This window comes from Cuculus canorus, chromosome 12 (genome assembly GCF_017976375.1).
Source record: "Cuculus canorus isolate bCucCan1 chromosome 12, bCucCan1.pri, whole genome shotgun sequence".
NCBI lineage: Eukaryota > Metazoa > Chordata > Aves > Cuculiformes > Cuculidae > Cuculus > Cuculus canorus.
In genome coordinates, this window is record NC_071412.1 from 17,490,711 (window position 1) to 17,510,578 (window position 19,868).

Sequence of the window (19,868 nt, forward strand, 5' to 3'; positions counted from 1 at the left end):
CCGTGTGTCCCCAGGGATCACAGCGAGGTAGGGAGGGCATTCCCAGCCAGTGCTGGCTGGAGGAGAAGGAAGGGGGGACCCCTGGATCCAACCCAGGGCAGGGGGACAAGGATGAAGGGTCCCCATAGGTCCCTGATGGTTTCAGGCAGCGCTGGCTGGAGGAGAGGGATGAGGGGACCCTCAGCTCTGGTCCTGAGCAGAGGGACAGGGACAAGGGTCAAAGGCTGCAGCCACCATGGGCTGGCCCAGCCCTGGGCTTGGCTGGAAAACCCTCCTGGGTCTTTGAACACAAACCCGAGATGGGAGAAGCTGGAGAAACCAAAATAAGTGTTTATTACAGACAATAAATTACATTCCCTTGAAATCCAGTAGATATCGGGACAAGTCCCTGGCTCTGTGCACCGGGAGGACCTCACTGCCCTGGATAAGTGACTTCTGCAGGACAGGGGGTGCTTCCAGAAATATAAATGTGGATATTGGGGTTGTCCAAGCCCTGAGGAGCAGAGCAGGCGGGATGGCCAGGCTCTGCCTTGAGGGAGGTATCGCTGTTTGCAGCGGCGCGATGGTCCCTGAAGGTGATTGATTCCTGCTCGCCTGTTTTACTCCACAATTGCACAACCCATTAGTCCCCTGCTGAGCACGGTAACACCTCGTAACACAGATGACGGCGGCAGCTGGTACCTGCCAGGCTCCGGTGCGGGCAAGTTTAGGAAGCAACAGCCTCAATTTTGATGCTCCCACAGGAAAAGGGAGGTTTAGGGGGGTCAGGGCAGTGCAATTGGGTGCCGGAGGCCGGGCGAACCGTGATGCGTGCAGAGAGGTAGTTACTGGGTGAGGAAGGCACAGCGGAGGGCAGGTAGCATTCCGGAGCCCCTGCCCGCTGCCGGCACAGCCAGCCTGCAGTGAACGGTGGGATTTGGTGGGTCCGGGCTGGGCACGCGCTCAGTGCTCCCCGAGAAAGATTGCGAATTGACATCCAGCCGAAAAGGCAGGAGCCATATGCGACTGGCAGCAGGGATATTGTGCCAGAGCCCGGCGCAAGGATAAAAATACCCAGTGCGTGGCAGCCAGCAGAGGGAATTAGAGTGGAATAACCCGCCCGCGTCGGCCAGGCTGGGAGCAGGCTGGTGGGAAATTCCCTGGTGGGAAATGAGTCGATACCAGTAGCCAGGAAGAGGGGCAGGTGGCCCCGCAGACATCCCTGGACCAGGGTGAGCCCTTGAGGTGGTGACCCCAATGCCGTCAGGAAGAGAGCCTTGTCCTTCCTCACCTGGGCATCTCTTCCCACGGCGGTGCCAGGGCAGCGGCACACAGGCCAGCTCGCGGGCGTCACTGCACGGTACAGGCTGTGCGGGAGGACAGAGGGCTGTCACACATTGTCACTCAGCCCAGGGGGGCTCCCAGGCAGAGACAACCCCATGCCGGGGTAGAGGAGGGTGTGCTGGGTTGGGATTACCCACAGCTGGAACAGCTCCATGGCTGGAGCAGCTGTAGGGACGATCCCCACGGCAGGACCACAGCCACGATGGGGGACACTGCTTCTCCAAGCCCCCTCTGACAGGATGGAGATGGAGACTCACCACTCCGGACAGGCTCTGCCAATGCTGCCTTGCCCATGGACTGTGCCTCCCGCATCTGCCAGGGAAGAAGAAGAGGTTCCAGCCTGTAAACCCCTAAGCACACTCCAAGACCTCTAAGGAAGTTCCAAGCCTCCCAAGCACACTCTGAGCCCCGAAGCACGCTTTGAGCTGCATCTGCCAGGGGAAAGGAGAGGTTTCCAGCCTGTAACCCTCCCCAGAACACTCCAAGCCCCTCCAAGCAGTCATACCTTCATCTGATCTTTCAAGTACTCGGCTCGAGCCATCAGGGTCTGGATCTGGCAGAGAGAGAGAGAGAGAGAGAGAGAGAGGAAAGTCCCTCCAAAGCCACGCCAAGAGGGACACCACCACTGGTGCCCACAGCTGGCACTCACCTCGGCATGGAGCAGTTCCCGCCGCCTCCCCACAGGCTCCGCTGCAGAGGAAAGATGGATATGGAATCAGGCGTGGGCACAGGATCTGTGCCTGCCCCACAGCAGCCCCCACAGCCACAACTCACCGGCCAGGAGCAGCAGCAGCTCGCCCAGGCTCTGCTGGTAGAGCTCCAGGGTGTCCCTATCATCTTTGCCTTCTTCCTCCTGCAAGGGACACCAGCGCTGGGCTGCAGTCAGAGGAGATTCCCAGCTCCCTCCCCATCTGGGCATGCTCTTTCCCCTTGCACTTGAGGGGAGAGGGGACACCTCAAATGCAGGACTCACCTTTGCAATGGCAGCAGAGGCAATTTCCAGCGCAGCACAGAGCCGAGGTTTGTCCTTGGCCATCTCTGCAAGGAAACATTACAATGGGGAGCATCCCAGGGAGGCTCCTTCCAGCCCAAAACCCCACTGGATGCCCCATACCCGCCCCAACAGTAGAGATCCCCCTGAACCACTACCTTTAAGGAGCTCTCTGGCCGGGTTCCCTTGCTGCAGGAGGTTCTTGTTGCTGGAGGTGACCAAGGCCTTCAGCTCCTCTGCTCGAGAGATGTATTGCCCCACCTGCACACGATTTGGGGGAAAATGAGGGAAGCCCCACCATGAAGGACAGAGGATTTGGGGTGCATCTTGCCAAGATAAGCTGGGGGATGCTGTCCCCGGCCTCCCTAGGGATTTCTTGGCTCACCTTGGCCCGAATGGCTTCTTTCCGTCGCGCATCGCTTTCATCTGGAGGGTAAGAGACCGATCTCTGGGGGGGTGCACTGCAAACTGGCCTTTTGTGGGGTGCTGCCCCCCAAAAAAGCACCCAGCACTGCCCAGGACCCACAGAGCAGACTCACAGTGCAGAGCCGGCACAAAATACTCCAGGGCTTTGCAGTAAAGAGAGAGAGCAGCAGAAGCATCCCCTTCTTGATCCTTCTTCACCGCCTCCACCACCAGGTCAGTCTGGGGGAGATGAGGGGGTTGCTCAGGGCTCAGCCCTTCGGCATTCCTGCGGATCAGCCCCCCGGCATCCTGCTCACCGCCTTGGCGAGGCTCTCGGGGCCAGGGACGTGCTCCATATCCACAAAGGGGTGAGCAAAGAAGCACTCGAAGGAGATGCGTTTCAAAGGGTCCCTCTCCAAGAGCTGCCCTAAGAGATCCCGGCATTCTGGGGAGAGCAGGGGCCGACTGGGAAGCTGAGGAGGGAACAGGGCTGAGACCACCGGCCCTGCTGCCGCCCCGGCATGGGAACAGGCTGAGAACCCACCCAGCTCCATCCCATCCCGCGTTACCTCGACAGCCCGGTCGCTGCGGATCTTCTCCTCCAGCTCAGCGAAGGAGCGGGAAGCAAAGGGCGGCTTCCCAAAAAGTGCTTCTGTGGGGGCAGAAAGGGAGATGGAAAGGGGGAAACCAGCTCTGAGACAAGCCCCAGGGCAGGTAAAAGCAGAAGCCCACCATAAAGGATGACGCCCACCGACCACAGGTCTGCCCGGGCATCGTAGTGCTGGCGGCACACCATCTCGGGGGCCATGTAGAGCGGGGAGCCCCGCAGAACGTGCTTCTCGTCCCACGGCGACATGTGCTGTGCAAATCCAAAATCTGTGGGAAGAAGGAGAGGAGAGATGGTGGGGAAAAGCAGAGAGAAGAAATCACTCCTTTCAACCTCTCTGTAGGGACCTGCCCTGACCTGCCAGCTTCAGCTGGGGGTTCTCCAGGGCGCTCAGGAGGATGTTCTGCGGCTTAAGGTCCAGGTGGGAGATGTTGTGGTCATGGAGAAACTTCAGGGCGCAGGCTGGGCAGGCAGACACATGGCAGTGGGGAGGCCAGCGCAGCCCGGCCCCCCAAAATCCCTGGGGAGGGGGACCTTACCAAGCTGCTGCAGGAAGATGCGTGCCACCTTCTCAGGGAGCATCCTACGCATCCGGATGAAGCGGGAGAGATCTCCACCAGCACAAAACTCCATGATAAGGTAGATGTGGTCACTGTCCCACTGCAAGGCAAGAGGCCTCAGTCACGCCACCCTGAACCCCGTATTCCACCCACGTAGTGTCCACCTGGACCGGTTTGCCTGGTTGCTGGCACCAAGCCCCACGGATACGCCCTTGGAATGCTGGGATAGAGCCCAGAACCCGAGCAGGATGGGTGCTGGCTCAGCCCCACCTGGAAGTCCTTGAGCTCCACGATATGTGGGTGGTGGATAGTCTTCAGGATCTCGATCTCAGTCAGCAGGTTCTCCACCGATGCCCGGTTGAGGCTCCTCTTGTTCACACACTTGATGGCCACCACCTCCCGCGTGTCCCGCTACCAAGGGGAGCAAACGCTGCATTCCCCCTGCACCTCCACCCCCAAACAGCCACCCGGGGGGCCTCCCCCAGCCTGGCAGGGGGTCCTGGGTGGGGAAGGAGCCCCTTGAGGGGTGGGGAACACAAGCTGGGGGCAGCGGGTCTCATAGCGGGGCTGGAGGAATGGTGGGGCCGTGAAAAGAAGGGGGGGGGTCTATGAAAACAGAGGACTAGGAAAAGGGGCAGGGGGCTGAGAAAAGAGGGAAGGGGGTTGGGAAAAGGAGGGGGGTTGTGAAAAGGGGGGAGTGGGCTGAGAAAAGGGGAAAGGGGCTGTGAAAAAGGGGGAGAGGGCTGGGAAGAGGGGAGGAGAGCTGTGAAAAGGGGGAGGGGGCTGCGAAAAGAGGGCGTCCCGCAAGAAGGGCCCGATCCGAACCTTCCTGTAGGCCTTGTAGACGGTCGCGTAGGTGCCGGCGCCGAGGCGCTCGGTGAGGATGAACTCGTCCAGGCGCGGCGGGGCCCACTCTGACCCCGCCATGCCAGCCCCCCCCTCACCCCGCTTCCGCCTGCCCGGCACCGTCTGGCCACGCCCCCGGAACTGGACCCGCCCACCCCTGCCTTGGTCACGCCCACTCGCGGCATACCCCCCCCCGCGCCGGCCACGCCCCCTCCCTGTATTGGCAAACGGTCTCTTCACGGTCTCTGCTCTGGCCACGCCCCCTGAACGGAACAGCTCCCACAGCAACACCCGCGGTGGCCACGCCCCCAGCTGCACTGCCAATAGAGCCTTCTTAGGCCACGCCCCCCGCGCAGCCTCGGGGTCAATTTTGAGCACATATACATTTTATTATTAACTTTTTCTTCTTTTACATGAAAAGATCAGACGCGGGGCTCAATAATACAGGAGGCGGGGCGGGGGGAAAACCCGCCGGGTAATGGGCGAGGACAGGGACGGGGATACCAATTGCAACTCCTTCCAGGGCTGGAGGGGACAGAAATGGGCAGCAGAGCAGTCAGGTCTGTACTTAAAGCCCCCCTCCCACCAAATTAGGGAGTTGGGGGGGACAGGGACTCTCCCCATCGCCTCCCCTGTACTGCATCCACCTCCAAAGGGACATCAATCCCATCTCCGGACACAGCTTTCCAAGCTAAACACTCAACCAGTTCTTTCCCAGCGGAAAAAGACCATACATGGGTGAAGGAAGGCAGGGAGGAGTTGTCCCACTAAAGGGCATTTGGAGAAGGCCAGCGCAGGCACCACGCGGTGTTTGAGCCAGTGTCTGCGGTGCCGATGCTCCCAATCAGCAGAGCTGGGGAGTAAAAAAATCCCTTTTTCCCCCCCTTCCTTTGGTTTAAGGCCACGGTGAAGACTCCGATCCCTTCTCTCCCTGCCTGTGCCCCAAGAGACATTGTTAGCAGGATCCTCATGGAAGGAGAGTGGGGATCTGCTACAGGGGAACATAATGAATAGCATTTCCTTCCCATCCAACACCCATGCTCCCAGGTTTTCCCTCATGCCATGTCACCCTGCTTCTTGGGAAGCCAGGGAGTTAAAGAGGTCAAAATGCAGCATGGTGTAAGTGTAATAAACCAAAAAGTACAAGTTTCCGCTCTTAAAATTAACGACACAAACAACATGCAAGTTACAACCCACTGCCCAACCCAACAGATAATCAAATTCTTCATGGCAAAGGCCAACAGGAAAGAGAATAAAACCAAACACCCACACCCCCTCGCTTTCCCCCTACAGACAGGGCGAGGGGAGGGAGAGAGACAAATGCTCGTTAGGTTCTGGAGAGAGAAACAGATTTGCTTTGGAGAACTGCTCCCCCATCTCCCCACACTCTAAAACAAGACAGGGAAAAGTAACTGTCATGATCAGAAATGTAGCACAGCTGGAGCTAAAAACCCAGCCCTCTTCTCAGCTGGAGTCGGTATCACAGAGCACAAAATACTCCCCAAAAGTGCATCTTTAAAGGAAAAAAAAAAAAAATAGAAGGTTGGGGTGATGACGACAGAGGAAGCAAGGGCGAGGCAGCTTGGGAAGAGCTAGTTCCCCCGGAAAGCACTCTGTGCAGCTGAGGAGGCTGCCCCCGCCGCGGCGTTCTGGAAGCTCCTGTTGGTGAGGATGCCTTGGGAAAACTCTTCCTGTGCCCTTTGGAAACTGGCTCCTGTGCGCCGATACAGGGAATGCACCTGGCAAACAGGAGGGGAGGGGGGAAAAAACATGAGGATGTGGTGATGGGCTTGCTGCAAATACAGTGCTGGCCACTTCTCAGCCCTACTGGGCTGGAGCAACCAGCACGCAATGGGGGCACCTTCAGGAAACCCTCGTTTGTTGTAAAACGTAGAGCACTTGGCAAAATCATGGAATGGTTTGGGGTGGAAGGGACCTTAAAGCCCATCCAGTTCCATTCCCACTGGAATCCAACCTGGCCTTGAACACCTCCAGGGACGGAGCAGCCACCACTCCTCTGGGCAACCTGGGCCAGGGCCTTCCCACCCTCACAGCAGAACTTTTCTGCTCATTTCTCTGGGCAACCTTCCTCCAAGCTGCCTCTCTGCTGTTAATTGCAGCAATGCAAACCTCGTGTGGTCAGTCAGGAGGAGGAATAGAAGGACATGTTTGGAAGCCAGCAGGAAGGCACATGTTTGGAGCTCCACCAGGCTTTGAAAAGCCCCACCACATTGTGGCAGCAGGGACTGTAAAGCCCTGGATAACCAAACTAGCAATGCGTACACTCAGCCCACACTGGGCAGAGTCACACTAGAGGGAGATACAAGAAACTGGATGCCTGTGTTCAATGAGGGTGACATTTGGGATCATCTTCTCTGGACAGAAGGCAATGCATCAAGCCGTGCTACACCCTCCTTTGATTTATCCCAACAGGCACGGTTAATGGTGTACCTGACTAAGCCTTTTGTGCCTCTTATTCCCTCCTCAAAGGCCACTTTCCCACCTGCAAGTCCCCTTAGAGTTCACCCAACTTGATATTGATGTGGGAAGCACAAGCAAAATTGCTTTCAATAAAAGCTCTTGACTGACAGTGTCCGATTACATCTTCAAAAGCGAGGTAATTCCCAGACGGATGAGAGGTGGCAACCCCAGGATACCCTGGGGAGCAGCCTCACCTGCAGATCTTCCAGTCGAGACCTCGCCTTGCCTCCGAGCTACTCACCTGCTTCAGGAGGAAGAGGGAGAGAACCGCACACAGTGTGAAGAATCCTGCCACCACCATCATGATAATAGCCACGGCCAGGTTCCCATGCAGCTCCGACAGTGCCGCAATCCATCCGCTGTGAGAGAGGAGGGCAGGGTGAGCCTGGCGAGCACTCGAAGCACAGCAGGTGATGGAACAGATGGAGAAGAGGCACCAACGGTTGCACAAGAGCCTTTGGGGAAGGTTACAGGGAAGTGCAAACCCAAACATAACGGCTGTGGAAACAGGGACTCATAGCTCATCCAGGCACTTGTTTGGGGGCCAGAATTTCCATTATCATTTTTAGAAGCGGGAGAATCGTGCTCATCCCACCTGCGTTACAGCCCTGGTTCCTGGCCCACCCCGCTTAAGCGGCAACCAATATCTTTGGCACTGACATAAATCGAGTCATTTCCATGAACACCTCCTCAAAACCCAGCCAAGTGGTGCACAGGCAGGCGAGTTCGTCTACATCGGAGGAGAGCAGCTGGCAGATCCAGAGCCCAGACCTACACATCACCGTGACAGGGACGTACGTGTTGGGACAGGGAGGAAAGGGAAGGAAGGGATGAAGAAAGGAGCTACAGAAAGAAGGACACTGGCAGTTGTTGAAGGAAAGGGGCAGGAAGGATGCTGGGAGTTATTAGTGGGTGAAAATACCAAGGTGCCTCACTCAAATACCCCTAACTGGATGCTGGAGAAAAGAATCTTTCTGACTGCTAAACCAAGCAAGCTGTGTGCCACCATGAGAGAAGGAATCAAGCAAGCTGAACCATCCCGTTTCACAGAATCATCAAATCCAACCTTTGAGATCAAATCCAACCATACTTGTCCACTACTGAACCAGATCCTCGAAAACCTTGTCTGCCCAACTTCTAAACAATTCCAGGGGTGGAGACTCCACCACTGCCCTGGGCAGCCTCTGCCAGTGCCTGAGAACCCTTCAGCAAAGAAATTTTTCTTCATATCCAATTTAAACCTCCCCTAACGCAACTTGAGGCAGTTTCCTCTCATCCTATGACTTGTTCCCTGAGAGAAAAGCCCCAGCACCCAACTCACTACAACCTCCTTTCCGGGAGGTGCAGAGAGCGATGAGGTCTCCCCTCAGCCTCCTCTTCTCCAGCAGAAACAGCCCCAGGTCTCCCAGCCACTCGCAGAACCCCTGGGCTCCAGACCCTTCCTCAGCTCCCTTCCCTTCTCTGGATGCACTCCAGCCCCTCAGTGTCTTTCTTGTAGTGAGTGGCCCAAAACTGGACCCAGGATTCGAGGTGTGGCCTCAACAAGTGCTCACAATTTGATGTGCTGCACAACTTCTTCCTCAGGACAAGGAAGCAGAAAGGCACACCATGCTCTACAGCCAAAAATAAACATGCTGTCTGGCTCGAGGAAACGCAGCAGAAAGCTCAGCACACGTTCTCCAAAGCCCTCCCAGACTCCCATGACTCAGGCAGCAGCAGGCAGGGGAGGGAGCACAAGGACAGCTTTGCCCATGGGCCCTTCTGCAGGCAGTGGACAAAAATAGAGAGCAGTTTCACTGCGCCCGTCACCTGAAGGCTCCCCCTCGGGAGAAAAACCACTAGCTCTTAACCTTTTCACTGTTCCCAGTGAGGAGGGAATCTGATCCGTAGCCAAGGCAGCAAGGCAAAAGGAAAGCCAGGGCTTTCATGCAGGGGCAGCTGCTGGACCTGCTCCAGATATCCAAACGGCAAAATGCCATCAAGGAAGGGTGAAGATCAAACCCTTTCTGCTCATTCTTTGAAGCACAGCCCATAGACAATGCACTGAAGAAATTCAGGAAGGATTTGGGGACAGAATCGGGCTGTTCGCAGCAGTGTTGAGTGAAGCCATACCCAGGCTTCAGGTCGGAGACCTCTCATCCCCGGCCTCTATGAGGGAAGGCAACAGAGGAAAACCACAAGAAAAAGAACAGGCAGCTGTCAGGAACTGACCCCAAAGCTTCTGACAGACAGACACAACCATGGTAAGAAGAAGCATCCATGCAGGGCTGAGACAGAGCAACCCGTGATGCCAAGCTTACCTGTCTCCCCAGCCAGGAATGCCAACAGCCTGGATGATGTAGATTGCTATTTGGCAGAAGAAGACGAAAAAGAAGACGAAGAAGCTGAAGGAGCTGTCAGACCTAAAGGAAAGAGGGCAGCAGGAGTGAAACCCAGGGATATGATCCCTGCACAGACTCCCTTCTCTAAGAGGAGGGAAAAGATTTCAGTGAATTCCATTCTCCAGGGGAAAGCTGCTAAAAGGAAGTGATTTCAGGAGGAACTTATCATTAAATGGTTTGGGTTGGAAAGGACCTCGAAGATCTCAGCAGAGCAGAGGGGCAGAAACCTCTCCCTGCTGGTCCCACTGCTCTGGATGCAGCTCAGGACACAGCTGGCTTTCTGGGCTATGAGCACACATTGACGACTCAGGCTGAGTTTCTCATTGACCAGGCTCCCAAGTCCTTCTCTTCAGAGCTGCTCCAAATCCATCCTCCACCCAGCCTGTGTTCATGCATGGGATGGCCCTGACCCGGGTGCAGGACCTTGCACTTGGCCTTGTTGAACTTCACGAGGTTCACTGAGGACTTACAAGATGTTCACTGTGTGTCACAAAAGCAGCGTTCTGCCCAGTGCAAGATGGGGTGAAGGCAGTTTCTGTAACACTCACAGTGTGCTCAACACAATAATGTACCAAACCATTTACCAGGAATCAATTAAAAAGCAAGGCCCTGCGACTGGCTAGGCTTGGATTTCAAGATGAAAAAAGACCACTGTAATCAAGTTTCATTTGATACTGCTAATGTGTTTAGGAACAAGTGGGTTTGATCTGTTTAATGATGCAAAGAGCTGGAAAAATACTGCAGGCAATATATGACTGGAACAGACAAAAGCAAAGCTCCTCCCACTAAAAGCTACATCATCGTCACAGAAGAAAACAGCACTTGCCTGAAAGCCTTGTAAATTGGTCGGTACCAGCAGAGAAAGGCACAAGGGGTGAATAAAACAAACCACAGGATCGAGAGACCAAAGTCCACTCCTCTTTCCATCGCGACTGTGAACCACGCCAGGCAAGCCAGCAGGTTTAGGAGCAGGGTAATCGAATGCACTGTTTGGGATGGGAGAGAGAGGAGAAACAGCAGTAAGCTCTTGGAAAACTTAGAAGTCTCTCCAAGCAGCCCTAATCTCTCACTGGACACATGGAGCTCTGCAGAAATTAAGGAGACTTTAGGCCATCTAATCGCCTTCCCTCCCTTGAAAGGAATCCTTTACATCTGCCCACATAAGAAAGGGAGAGATAAATTATTGTACCCTTGCCGACAACACCTGCAGGATTTACTGCAGGTGAAAGCTCAGCATTTGATACAGAATCTTCTTAGAGTTTTTATTGCAGTTGAAGCTATTACTTACGCATCCACAAGTAATACAGCATCTTGCATATCCGTTGGTAGTCGGCTGGGATGTCTGCAGAAAAATCCTGGTAAAAACAGGGCTTGATGGGACATCTCTTGGGAAGAGGCGGCCAGTTGTTTTGCCTCGCTGTGGAAAGGAGAAAGGAGAGGTTCTTCAATCCCTCTGCTCTCATTGAAAGACTAATTTGCACATAGTCATTAATATATATGGATATTAAAGCCCTGGGAGAGGATTGGTCTGGGTAGGAATCATAGAATGGTCTGGGATGGAAAGAACTTTAAAGCCCATCCAGTTCCAAGCCTCTGCCATGGGCAGGAACATCTCTCACTGGATCAGGTTGCTCCAAGCCCCATCCGACCTGGCCTTGAACACCTCCAGGGATGGGGCAGCCACCACTGCTCTGGGCACCCTGGGCCAGGGCCTCCCCACCCTCACAGGAAAACATTTCTTCCTAAGAGCTCATCTCATTCTCCCCTCTTTCAGCTGAAAACCATTCCCCTCGTCCCATCCCTGCACTCCACGATCAAGACCCCCTCCCCATCTTCCCTGCAGGCCAGTAACCAAGAAGCACAGCAGCGATGAGGTAACTGCTGGCAGCAGTGAGGCAGGTCAGCCTGGTTTGAGGGCTTTCCTCTGTGGGAAGCAGAATTCCCCTGCAACAGCCACAGGACCATCACAGCCATCAACACTACAAGTCCAGAATCAGCCATTTAAAACTGCTGTTAGGGGAAAATGTTGTTTTGCTGTGGTTAAGAGAGCCTCGAGACTGAAAACAAAGCTTGATGGCTGTCAGTGGAAACCCTTAACGTGGCAGCATCACACAACAGCTCAGATGTGAATATAAGATGAGTGTTCGAAGCACTTAATGTAGGCTGACACATATGCTGAGAGCTTGCTCAAGGGCAGAGACCCAGAGCTGGTCTCCAGCATCACATTTCTGAGCTTGTTTCCCACCTTGTAAGTTATGGGATGAGAAGTACAGTCCCAAGAGGGCTGCAGGAAGCACTACTCACGATTAATGCTGGCTGCATTACTTTGCAGTTCCCGTTCCTTTTTCTCCAACTCAGCTGCCTTCCGCTCTAACTCCGCCTGCTGCTGAAGGAGCCCAGCCTGTGCTGCCGCAGCCACAGCCTAAAGTAGGGGGAGAGAAAGTTAAGTCCTTCCTGAACTGAGGCAGTGGCAATTCTACCAGTAAACACACCAGATGCCAAACTGGAACAGAAGCAAAAGCAATCCAATAGCAATGGTTGAGGAAAATCCAAACGCTGACCACCCATGGCTGATGTGAAACATCTCAAGGCTTTCTACATTACCTACAAAAGGATGAAATCAGGATCAAAGCAGAACTCCACCTAGATGTTCCTTTCTTATCCCACAGGAAGATAGGGCTGGAAGAGCCCACAAGAAGCTATCTTACTGTCCATCCTCCATGGCCTTCCCTTTCAGTAAAGCTGTGCTTTTCTGGCAGCTTCTTCTCCCTCCCAGTTTGCTTCCTTGCTCTGAGAGCTCTTAGAGCACAGCAGTGAGCTGGACTCCTGAGTTTACTGGGACAATTCCCTTCCCAACTGGGAGAGGAGGCTCAAAGGAAAGGCAAAGCTGTCCACCACACCTCTTAAGGGCCTCTTCTACCCGCTTGCTATTCTGAGAGCCGATCCAAGGATCTCCTAGCAGCCTCTGCTCTGTGAATGAGGTGGTCCTGGCAGTCCGGTACTGGTCAGCCAGTATAAACAGTGGCTGCAGTGTGGCTGGACTGCATTTACCTGCTTGGAACCCACCACAACTGATCAGGCACCACAACTAAGCTAAAAGCATTAGCAGGATACATTCCAGCACTGGCAGAGGGAAGCCAGAGCAAAGAGGATATGAGGTAATATGAGCTCTGCCTCCAGAGGGACAGGGAAAAAGATAGGGAAAAGAATTGTGTGTGTATTCCCTACACAGATCCACTTCGCGAGGCAGCTACAAATACAAGCTTAAGAAGCTATCTGCAGCTTTCCAGCCCCAGAGAATGCCATTCCCACATGCTTCCAGAGGCCCACAGGAGCTCAGTGGCAGCGAGTGGTTGCCATACCTGGGGAGTGGGCTCCACTGACGTCTGCAGAACAGCAGGCTGCGAGTGGCTGGAGGGCTGCGTGGCTGGCGTCGTCCGTGCTGCATTTGTCTGCGCATAAATCACAAGCAACAAGGCAAAAACATTACACATTGCTGCTTCTAGCCAAGAAGAGTTCAAGTTTTGGCACTACTAAAACAGAAAGCAACTCTGTGTTCGCAGAAGTTCATTAGTTCCTTAATGCTCTGAGGGGGAGCATCATCTGAGGATAACAGGCATTGGGCAAAGGAGAAACAAAAAGGGATTTTGATCGGTTGTTTGAACTCCAAATATTGTTTTAGAATCATGGACTAGTTTGGGTTGGAAGGGACCTTAAAGCCGACCCAGCTCCAACCCCTGCCATGGGCAGGGACACTTCCCACTGGATCAGGTTGCTCCAAGCCCCATCCAACCTGGCTTTGAACACCTCCAGGGATGGGGCAGCCACCACTGCTCTGGGCAACCTGGGCCAGGGCCTCCCCACCCTCACAGGAAAACACTTCTTCCTAAGATCTCATCTCAATCTTCCCTATTTCAACTGAAAACTGCTCCTCCTCCTTCTATTCCTGCACTCCCTGATCAAGAGCCCCTCCCCAGCTTTCCTGGAGCCCTTTTCAGTACTGCAAGCTGCTCTAAGGGCTCTCTGGAGCCTTCTCTTCTCCAGGCTGAACAAGCCCAAATGAACCTCTTTCATTCCAGAATAAAAAGTGAGAGAAGAAAGTACATTATTCCCAAATTGTCCATGCCAGTGCGATCCATCTCACCCGCAGCAGCATCCAGGAAGTAAGAACAAAGCCCTCACAGTGACCCATCACTGGTACCGCTGCAGTAGCTCAGCTCCCGACCCAGAGACCAAATCAATATTGATGTGTCCTGCCACAAACCATCTTTCCCTTTACACTTCATGTAGCTTGACTGTGAGCCAGCAATGAGTTGGCGAGGAGCTGTTCCATGCGAGCAGAGAGCTCTGACTGGGAGTTTATTAGTGCTCCAGTGCAGGAGCAGTGGCTCACAGTTTGCCATGCACGCAAACCACTGCCCATGGAGAAATCAGCTGCAAACACCTCATGCTTTTAAGCTGTGGCTACCAAGGGAGCTTCTACGCTGTTAAAACCACCATCAGGACACCCAGAGCAAAGAGAGAGGGCACGTACCAGCTGGGAGCTCTCCGAAAAGGGGTTGAATTCATCCAAGCCACTTTGGTTTGCATTTGTGAGCTGTGTCACCGAGGGATCCTGGAAGGAGAGAGAGCAAAAGCTAATCAGCATCCAACACAGGTCAGCATTAGCTTATACATTATCCACACCATCTGCCTTCCATCGGATTATTTACTGGGAAGAGGATGGGGCAAAATGCAGCCCCACCACAGGTGGATGGCCTTGGCTGGCAAGGAACAAGGAGATGACTATCGGCAACGTAAGATCTGCCAGCAGAAGCCATCTCCTCTTCAGCCAAGAGAAGAACTACAACAAGCTTTTAGAATCATGGAATTGTTTGGTTGGAAAAGATATTTGAGATCATAAGAGTCCAACCATATATGTCCACTACTGAACCACACCCCTGGGCACCTCATCTGCCCAGCTTTTAAACACCTCCAGGGATGGAGATTCCACCACTGTCCTGGGCAGCCTCTGCCAATGCCTCAGAATGCTTCCAGTGAAGATTTTTTTCCTCGTATCCAATCTAAGCCTCCCTTGGCACAATTTGAAGCCAATTCCTCTCCTCCTATCCCTTGTTCCTCGCAAGAAGAGGCCAGCACCCACCTCCCACTGGATCAAGTTGCTCCAAGCCCCGTCCAGCCTGGCCTTGAACACCTCCAGGGATGGGGCAGCCACCACTTCGCTGGACAACCTGGGCCAGGGCCTCCCCACCCTCACAGGAAAACATTTCTTTCTCACATGTCATCCCAATCTCCCCTCTTTCAGCTCAAAACCGTTCCTCCTCTTCCTATCCCTGCACTCCTTTGATTTAGTGCTTAATGGGGTGAGAAGCAATTGAGGCTGTGATGAGGTGAGAGCGAGCAATGAAGGCATGCAGAGGCTGACTGGGTCTGTGCACTGTGGAAAAGCCGTTTGGCTCGGGTGCAGCTCGCTGGAGCCGTTCCTTGGGGTTTTAGCGCTGCCTTCTGTTGAGCGAGAGGCGTACAGAGTGGTTAATGAATGACTTTGCAGCTCCTCGAGAGCAGGCACTCCCCACGCAACAGGTTGCTCCAGTTTATGAATCACTGTGGGCTGAGGAATCTCCGACTGGGAGATTTTTGGATGCTGCTTGATGAAATACAATTCCCCTACAGGGCAGGGCTGGAAGATACGGGGAGCACCAGCAGAACCGCCACGCTGGGAATGACGGCTGCTGGGACTTGAGGCACGGGTTTTATTTCACTGCCTGCTCCTCTGGAGGTTGCAGCTTAACCAGTTTTACAGGCATGTGGTAGCTGTTCCAGCATGGTAGCCACACGTGCCAGTGCTGTGCCCTTACATCCAGAGCAGACAAGGTCCCAGCCTGACCCAAATCCAGCAGAAGACAACAGCGCAAGGAACTAAAACTCCCTTATAGACATGGGAAAAGGAAAGCAAAGGCTGTGTAACCACTTTAAGAGCTTCAGTGGGAGGAAAGGGCTCGGAAACAAAGAGAAAGACTGGGATACTGGGGGGAAACACACATTCCTCTCCTCCTGCCGCTCACCTCCATTCCAAAGAACAGAGTGGAGGCTCGGCAGCACAAGCCCTGCCATGGAAAAGGCAGACTGCCAGTGGTTGGGCAGGACAGGGCGAGTAGCACCGCTGTTTCACCACTTCCAGCTTGGTTTCAGAGGGAGACGAGCTCTCCTCTTACTGCATCACTTAAAAAAAAATCGCTTAATTCAGCAGCACAGCCCAGGGAAGGTAGCTCCGCTGAACTCGCTCTTGCGCAAGGGTGTCAAAAATAGATAAAGAGCAGGGAACTGGCAACAAAACTGAAGTGTGTTTGGATGTGTCTGTGCCCGGGAGAGGGCAGGAAGGAAAAGAGCAGCCACAAAACAGAGGCACCAGCTTCCGCAGGCCTGGAGGGGACAGCGTGATGGGTGAGGAAGCAGGAGAAACATGAGAAGATGAGCAAGGAGCTGCCCACAAACTTCACACGGAACAGTTATTTTCTGTCAACCACAGGCCAAAAGGCATTGACCCATTTGAACAAGCACACGCCTGACCCTCTATGCTGCAAAACAGGGACTTTATTCATCGACTGAGCCAATCGAAGCCGTGTTACCTAGCTGTTCTTCCTCTGAGGAAGAAACAGTGCCCTCCCTCTGTTCCAAAGGCCCCATGAGCCTTTTGTTTCAGAGAATTACATTGTTAGGATCCTCAGTTACACTCAGCAATTCTTCTCAACGCGTTTCCTCCTCCAGAGCCAAACATGAGTCTGAGCATCCAACAGCTCTGCTACTTCTCCAGCTATTCCATTTTATTCAATGGATGCGTCCAGCCAAAAACTTCATGCTCGCAAGTCAGCAATTAGGATAGAATCACAGAATTACTAAGGTTGGAAAAGACCTCTGAGCTCATTCAGTCCAACAATCAGCCCAACACCACCTCCTAATCCATGCTCTGAAGTGCTACAGCCACATGCTTTTTGAACCCCTCCAGGGATGGAGATTCCACCACTACCCTGGGCAGCCTCTGCCAGGGCTTCACCACTCTTTCATTAAAGAAATTTTTCATAATATCCAATATAAACCTCCCCCAGCACAACCTGAGGCTATTCCCTCGCATCTTATCACTTGTTCCTTGAGAGAGGAGACCAGCACCCACCTCACTACAACCTCCTTCCCAGGAGTTGCAGAGAGCAATGTGGTCTCTACTCAGTCTCTTCTTCTCCAGGCTAAACTGCCTCAGGTCCCTCAGCAGCTCCCAGAACCCCTGGGCTCCAGATCCTTCTCTGGACACACTCCAGCCCCTCAATGTCTTTCTGGTACAGAGGGACCTAAAACTGAACTCAGGGTTCGAGATGCAGCCTAATGTCAGCGCCTACCACAAGGGAATACCGTTCCTCTAGCCCCACACAGCATGCAGATCCAAATCCAGCAGAAATCACCAGATTTATAGATGTCCTACATCGCAAGATGTCACTTTCAAACCAGAGAGATGGGGTTTTGAGGCTCCAGGCAGCAGTAAGCAGAGATTCCCCATGTCCAGCTGTGGACAATTGTGGGAATTTGTTGTTAAAAACAGGGATGAAGGTGAACACAAACCCTCGTGGTCCCACAAGGATCAATAAAATCCACCATAGGGCCCACCTGGGCCAGCAAAGAGCCATCAGACAACCACAGGGGTATCCTCACTCAGACATCAGTTTGACAACAGCGTTCCCAATGGCAAACTGTTTCCGATCCCTCTGTTTGAACAGTGAGTAAAGCGCAAGCCCGGCCCTATTCGGTCAGATACCAGGGCAGCTATCGAGCACAAAGCAGTGGGATAGTTACTTCCTAAGTGCCGAAGCAGTAAATCTTTACAGGAACAGCCACTGTACATGTAAGCCACCCTGTACTCCCACCATGGAAGGAATACTGTAGGGACACAGTGATCCAAATCCTTCCCAAGACACACAAGAGCACATTAAAATGATACTGAGACACAGAAAGGATTTTTTCCTTGGATGGGTTTGCTCAAAGCCCCATCCAACCTGGCCTTGGATGCCTCCAGGGACGGGGCAGCCACCACTGCTCTGGGCAATCACCTCCCCACTCTCACAGCAAAACATTTCTTCCTAAGATCTCATCTCAATCTCCCCTCTTTCAGCTTAATACTGTTCCTCCTCATCCTATCCCTGCAATCCCTGATGAAGAGCACCTTCCCGGCTTTCCTGGAGCCCCTTTCAGTACTGGAAGCTGCTCTGAGGTCTCCCCGGAGCCTTTTCCACTCCAGGCTGAACAACCCCAACTCTCTCAGCCTGTCCTCGTATGGGAGGTGCTTCAGCCCTCAGATCATCTTTGTGGCCTCCTTTGGACTCGCTCCAACAGATCTTTGTCCGCTAGAGCTTCAGAGAGTTTCATTTTGTCTTGGCCAGGAAATTCCCAGCCAGCTCCCTACGTAAGGGCCCCGCAGCAGTTAATCCCATGAAAGAGAAACCCAGGAAAAGCAAAGCACCCAAGAGCCTCAAAGCCCTCGGCCCCTAAAAACCCCAACCAAAGGAGACGTGTTACCTTTTAGGCTTTGTTTTAAGAGCTGGAAAAGCCCTGGAAGGGTTCCCTATGGGGAGGGCTGGGACCTGTCTGAGTCACCCTTGGTCTGGGAAGCAGGAGCAGAGACCCCCAAGGCCACCCTGCCCCTACTCCATCCATGCCTCGGTGACCCCAAGACTGGGGAGGGGGAGCAGGGAGCTCCGGGACCCCCAGGCATGGGAGAGAGGAACAGAGCAGTCCTGGCAGTCCAAGCCTAAGGAAAGGTGACCCCAGGGATACCAGAAAGGGATCCCTGTAGGCAGGGCCAGATCCTACCTGGCTGCGGAGGGGAAGCAGAGATCCCTGGGACTCCCAGGAATGGACAGAGCAGGGACAGGGCAGTCCCGGGGGTTCCAAGAAGGGATCTCTGAGAGCAGGGCTGGGTCTCACCTGTCTGGGAAGTGGCAGTGGGGACACCTAGGACTCCCAGATCCCAAGGCACAGGAATAAAGCAATGAGGTAGCCCCAGGCAGAGCCGAGCTCCCACTTAATCATCCTGGGGTGGGGAAGCGAGGACCCCCAGAGCCCACAGACATCAGTGGTGGTGGGGGAAATGGTGGCTCCAGGGATCCCAGCCCCTGGAAGAGTGCCCTGTGGGTCCCAGGAAGGAGTGCTTGTGGGCAAGGCCAAGTCCACCCAGGTGTCCACAGGGCCGTAGAGCAGGAACCCCCGGGAGCACGCTGTCCTTTCTCTGTCCATGCCTGGGTGACCCCGGCCACGAGGAGCAGGGACCCCCGGGACCCCCAGGCGCGGGGAGAGGGGACATGAGGCTGTCCCGGGAAGGGGTCCCTGGGGTAGGACGGGGCCAGCCTAGGTGACCGCGGTGCCAATAAGTGGTGACCCCACGGTTCCCTCGTCCCTTGCTGGGGGTCTCGGTGCCCCGGCCGCGGCGGGAGCGGCGGCGGCGCCAGTAGGCAGCGGTGAGGGGCGGAGAGGAACGGAAAACGGCCCCGCGCAGCGCTAGACACCCACCTGGAAGGGGTTGATGTCCACCGGATCGGCGAACGGGTTGGTGTCGAAGCCCGACATAGGCGCGGCCCGCGCTGCCCCGCGCCTCCCGCCGCGCCGCCGCTTCCGGGACAGCCACGTGACCCGCGCCTCCCGCCGCTCAGCCGCTTCTGCGTTAGACACGTGATCGGCTCTGCCGGGCACGTGACGCGCTGCGCCCACCACGCAGACGCTTCCGGGTCAGACACGTGATCCGACGCGCAGCCTCTTCGGCGCACCGGGGGCGTGGCCTCTCCGTGACGTCACAGCGGCACCTCCCGCCCCCCCCGCCTCGCGAGGTTTAACCCTAAAGGCCCCGGCATCTATAGAGGGACCGGGGGGGGGGGCCAGAGAGCAGCCCCATAGGGGCCACAGCCCCGTCCCCTATAGGAGACCCCTATGGAACGGTGACTAGAGTGGATCCCCTAAAGGGATCCCCTATAGGGCAGCCCTTATAGCACAGCCCCTATAGGTATCCCTTATAGGATACCCCCCCAGCAGTGCCAATAGCACAGCCCCTATAGGACACTCCCTATAGTACAGCACCTGTAGAGGATCCCCTATAGGACAGCTCCTATAGCACTTTCCCTGTAGGGTCCTGTATAGGATACCCTATAGCGCAGCCCCTACAGGGCCTCCCTATAGCACATACCCTATAGGCGATTCCCTGCAAGATCCCTCTCTATGCCTCCCTAACACAGGCCCCC

At 54.7% G+C, this 19,868-nt stretch overlaps 2 protein-coding genes across 7 annotated transcripts; both read right to left on the reverse strand.

Moving 5' to 3' along the window:
• Positions 1-260: 260 nt before the first annotated feature.
• Positions 261-4,854, reverse strand: ULK3 (unc-51 like kinase 3). 6 transcript variants are annotated; one of them, XM_054077575.1, is made up of 16 exons: positions 4,712-4,854; positions 4,157-4,297; positions 3,866-3,986; positions 3,684-3,788; positions 3,452-3,595; positions 3,289-3,371; positions 3,037-3,192; positions 2,854-2,959; positions 2,700-2,740; positions 2,473-2,575; positions 2,297-2,361; positions 2,098-2,176; positions 1,973-2,013; positions 1,829-1,876; positions 1,461-1,635; positions 270-1,346 (listed from the first exon to the last, which is right to left on the reverse strand). In XM_054077575.1, the coding sequence occupies exons 1-16, from the start codon at positions 4,811-4,813 to the stop codon at positions 1,330-1,332; spliced, it is 1,527 nt and encodes a 508-aa protein (XP_053933550.1). In that variant the 5' UTR covers positions 4,814-4,854; the 3' UTR covers positions 270-1,329. The 6 variants fall into 6 exon arrangements, with proteins under 6 accessions (XP_053933549.1, XP_053933553.1, XP_053933555.1 ...); XM_054077577.1 differs by having other exon boundaries at positions 281-1,346; positions 1,581-1,635; XM_054077574.1 differs by having other exon boundaries at positions 261-1,346; positions 1,829-2,013.
• A 247-nt stretch (positions 4,855-5,101) lies between these two features.
• On the reverse strand, positions 5,102-19,312 carry SCAMP2 (secretory carrier membrane protein 2). Its single transcript, XM_054078094.1, has 9 exons — positions 19,147-19,312; positions 14,129-14,209; positions 12,957-13,046; positions 11,899-12,016; positions 10,883-11,011; positions 10,421-10,580; positions 9,514-9,615; positions 7,455-7,572; positions 5,102-6,471 (listed from the first exon to the last, which is right to left on the reverse strand). The coding sequence occupies exons 1-9, from the start codon at positions 19,201-19,203 to the stop codon at positions 6,325-6,327; spliced, it is 1,002 nt and encodes a 333-aa protein (XP_053934069.1). The 5' UTR covers positions 19,204-19,312; the 3' UTR covers positions 5,102-6,324.
• Positions 19,313-19,868: the final 556 nt, after the last annotated feature.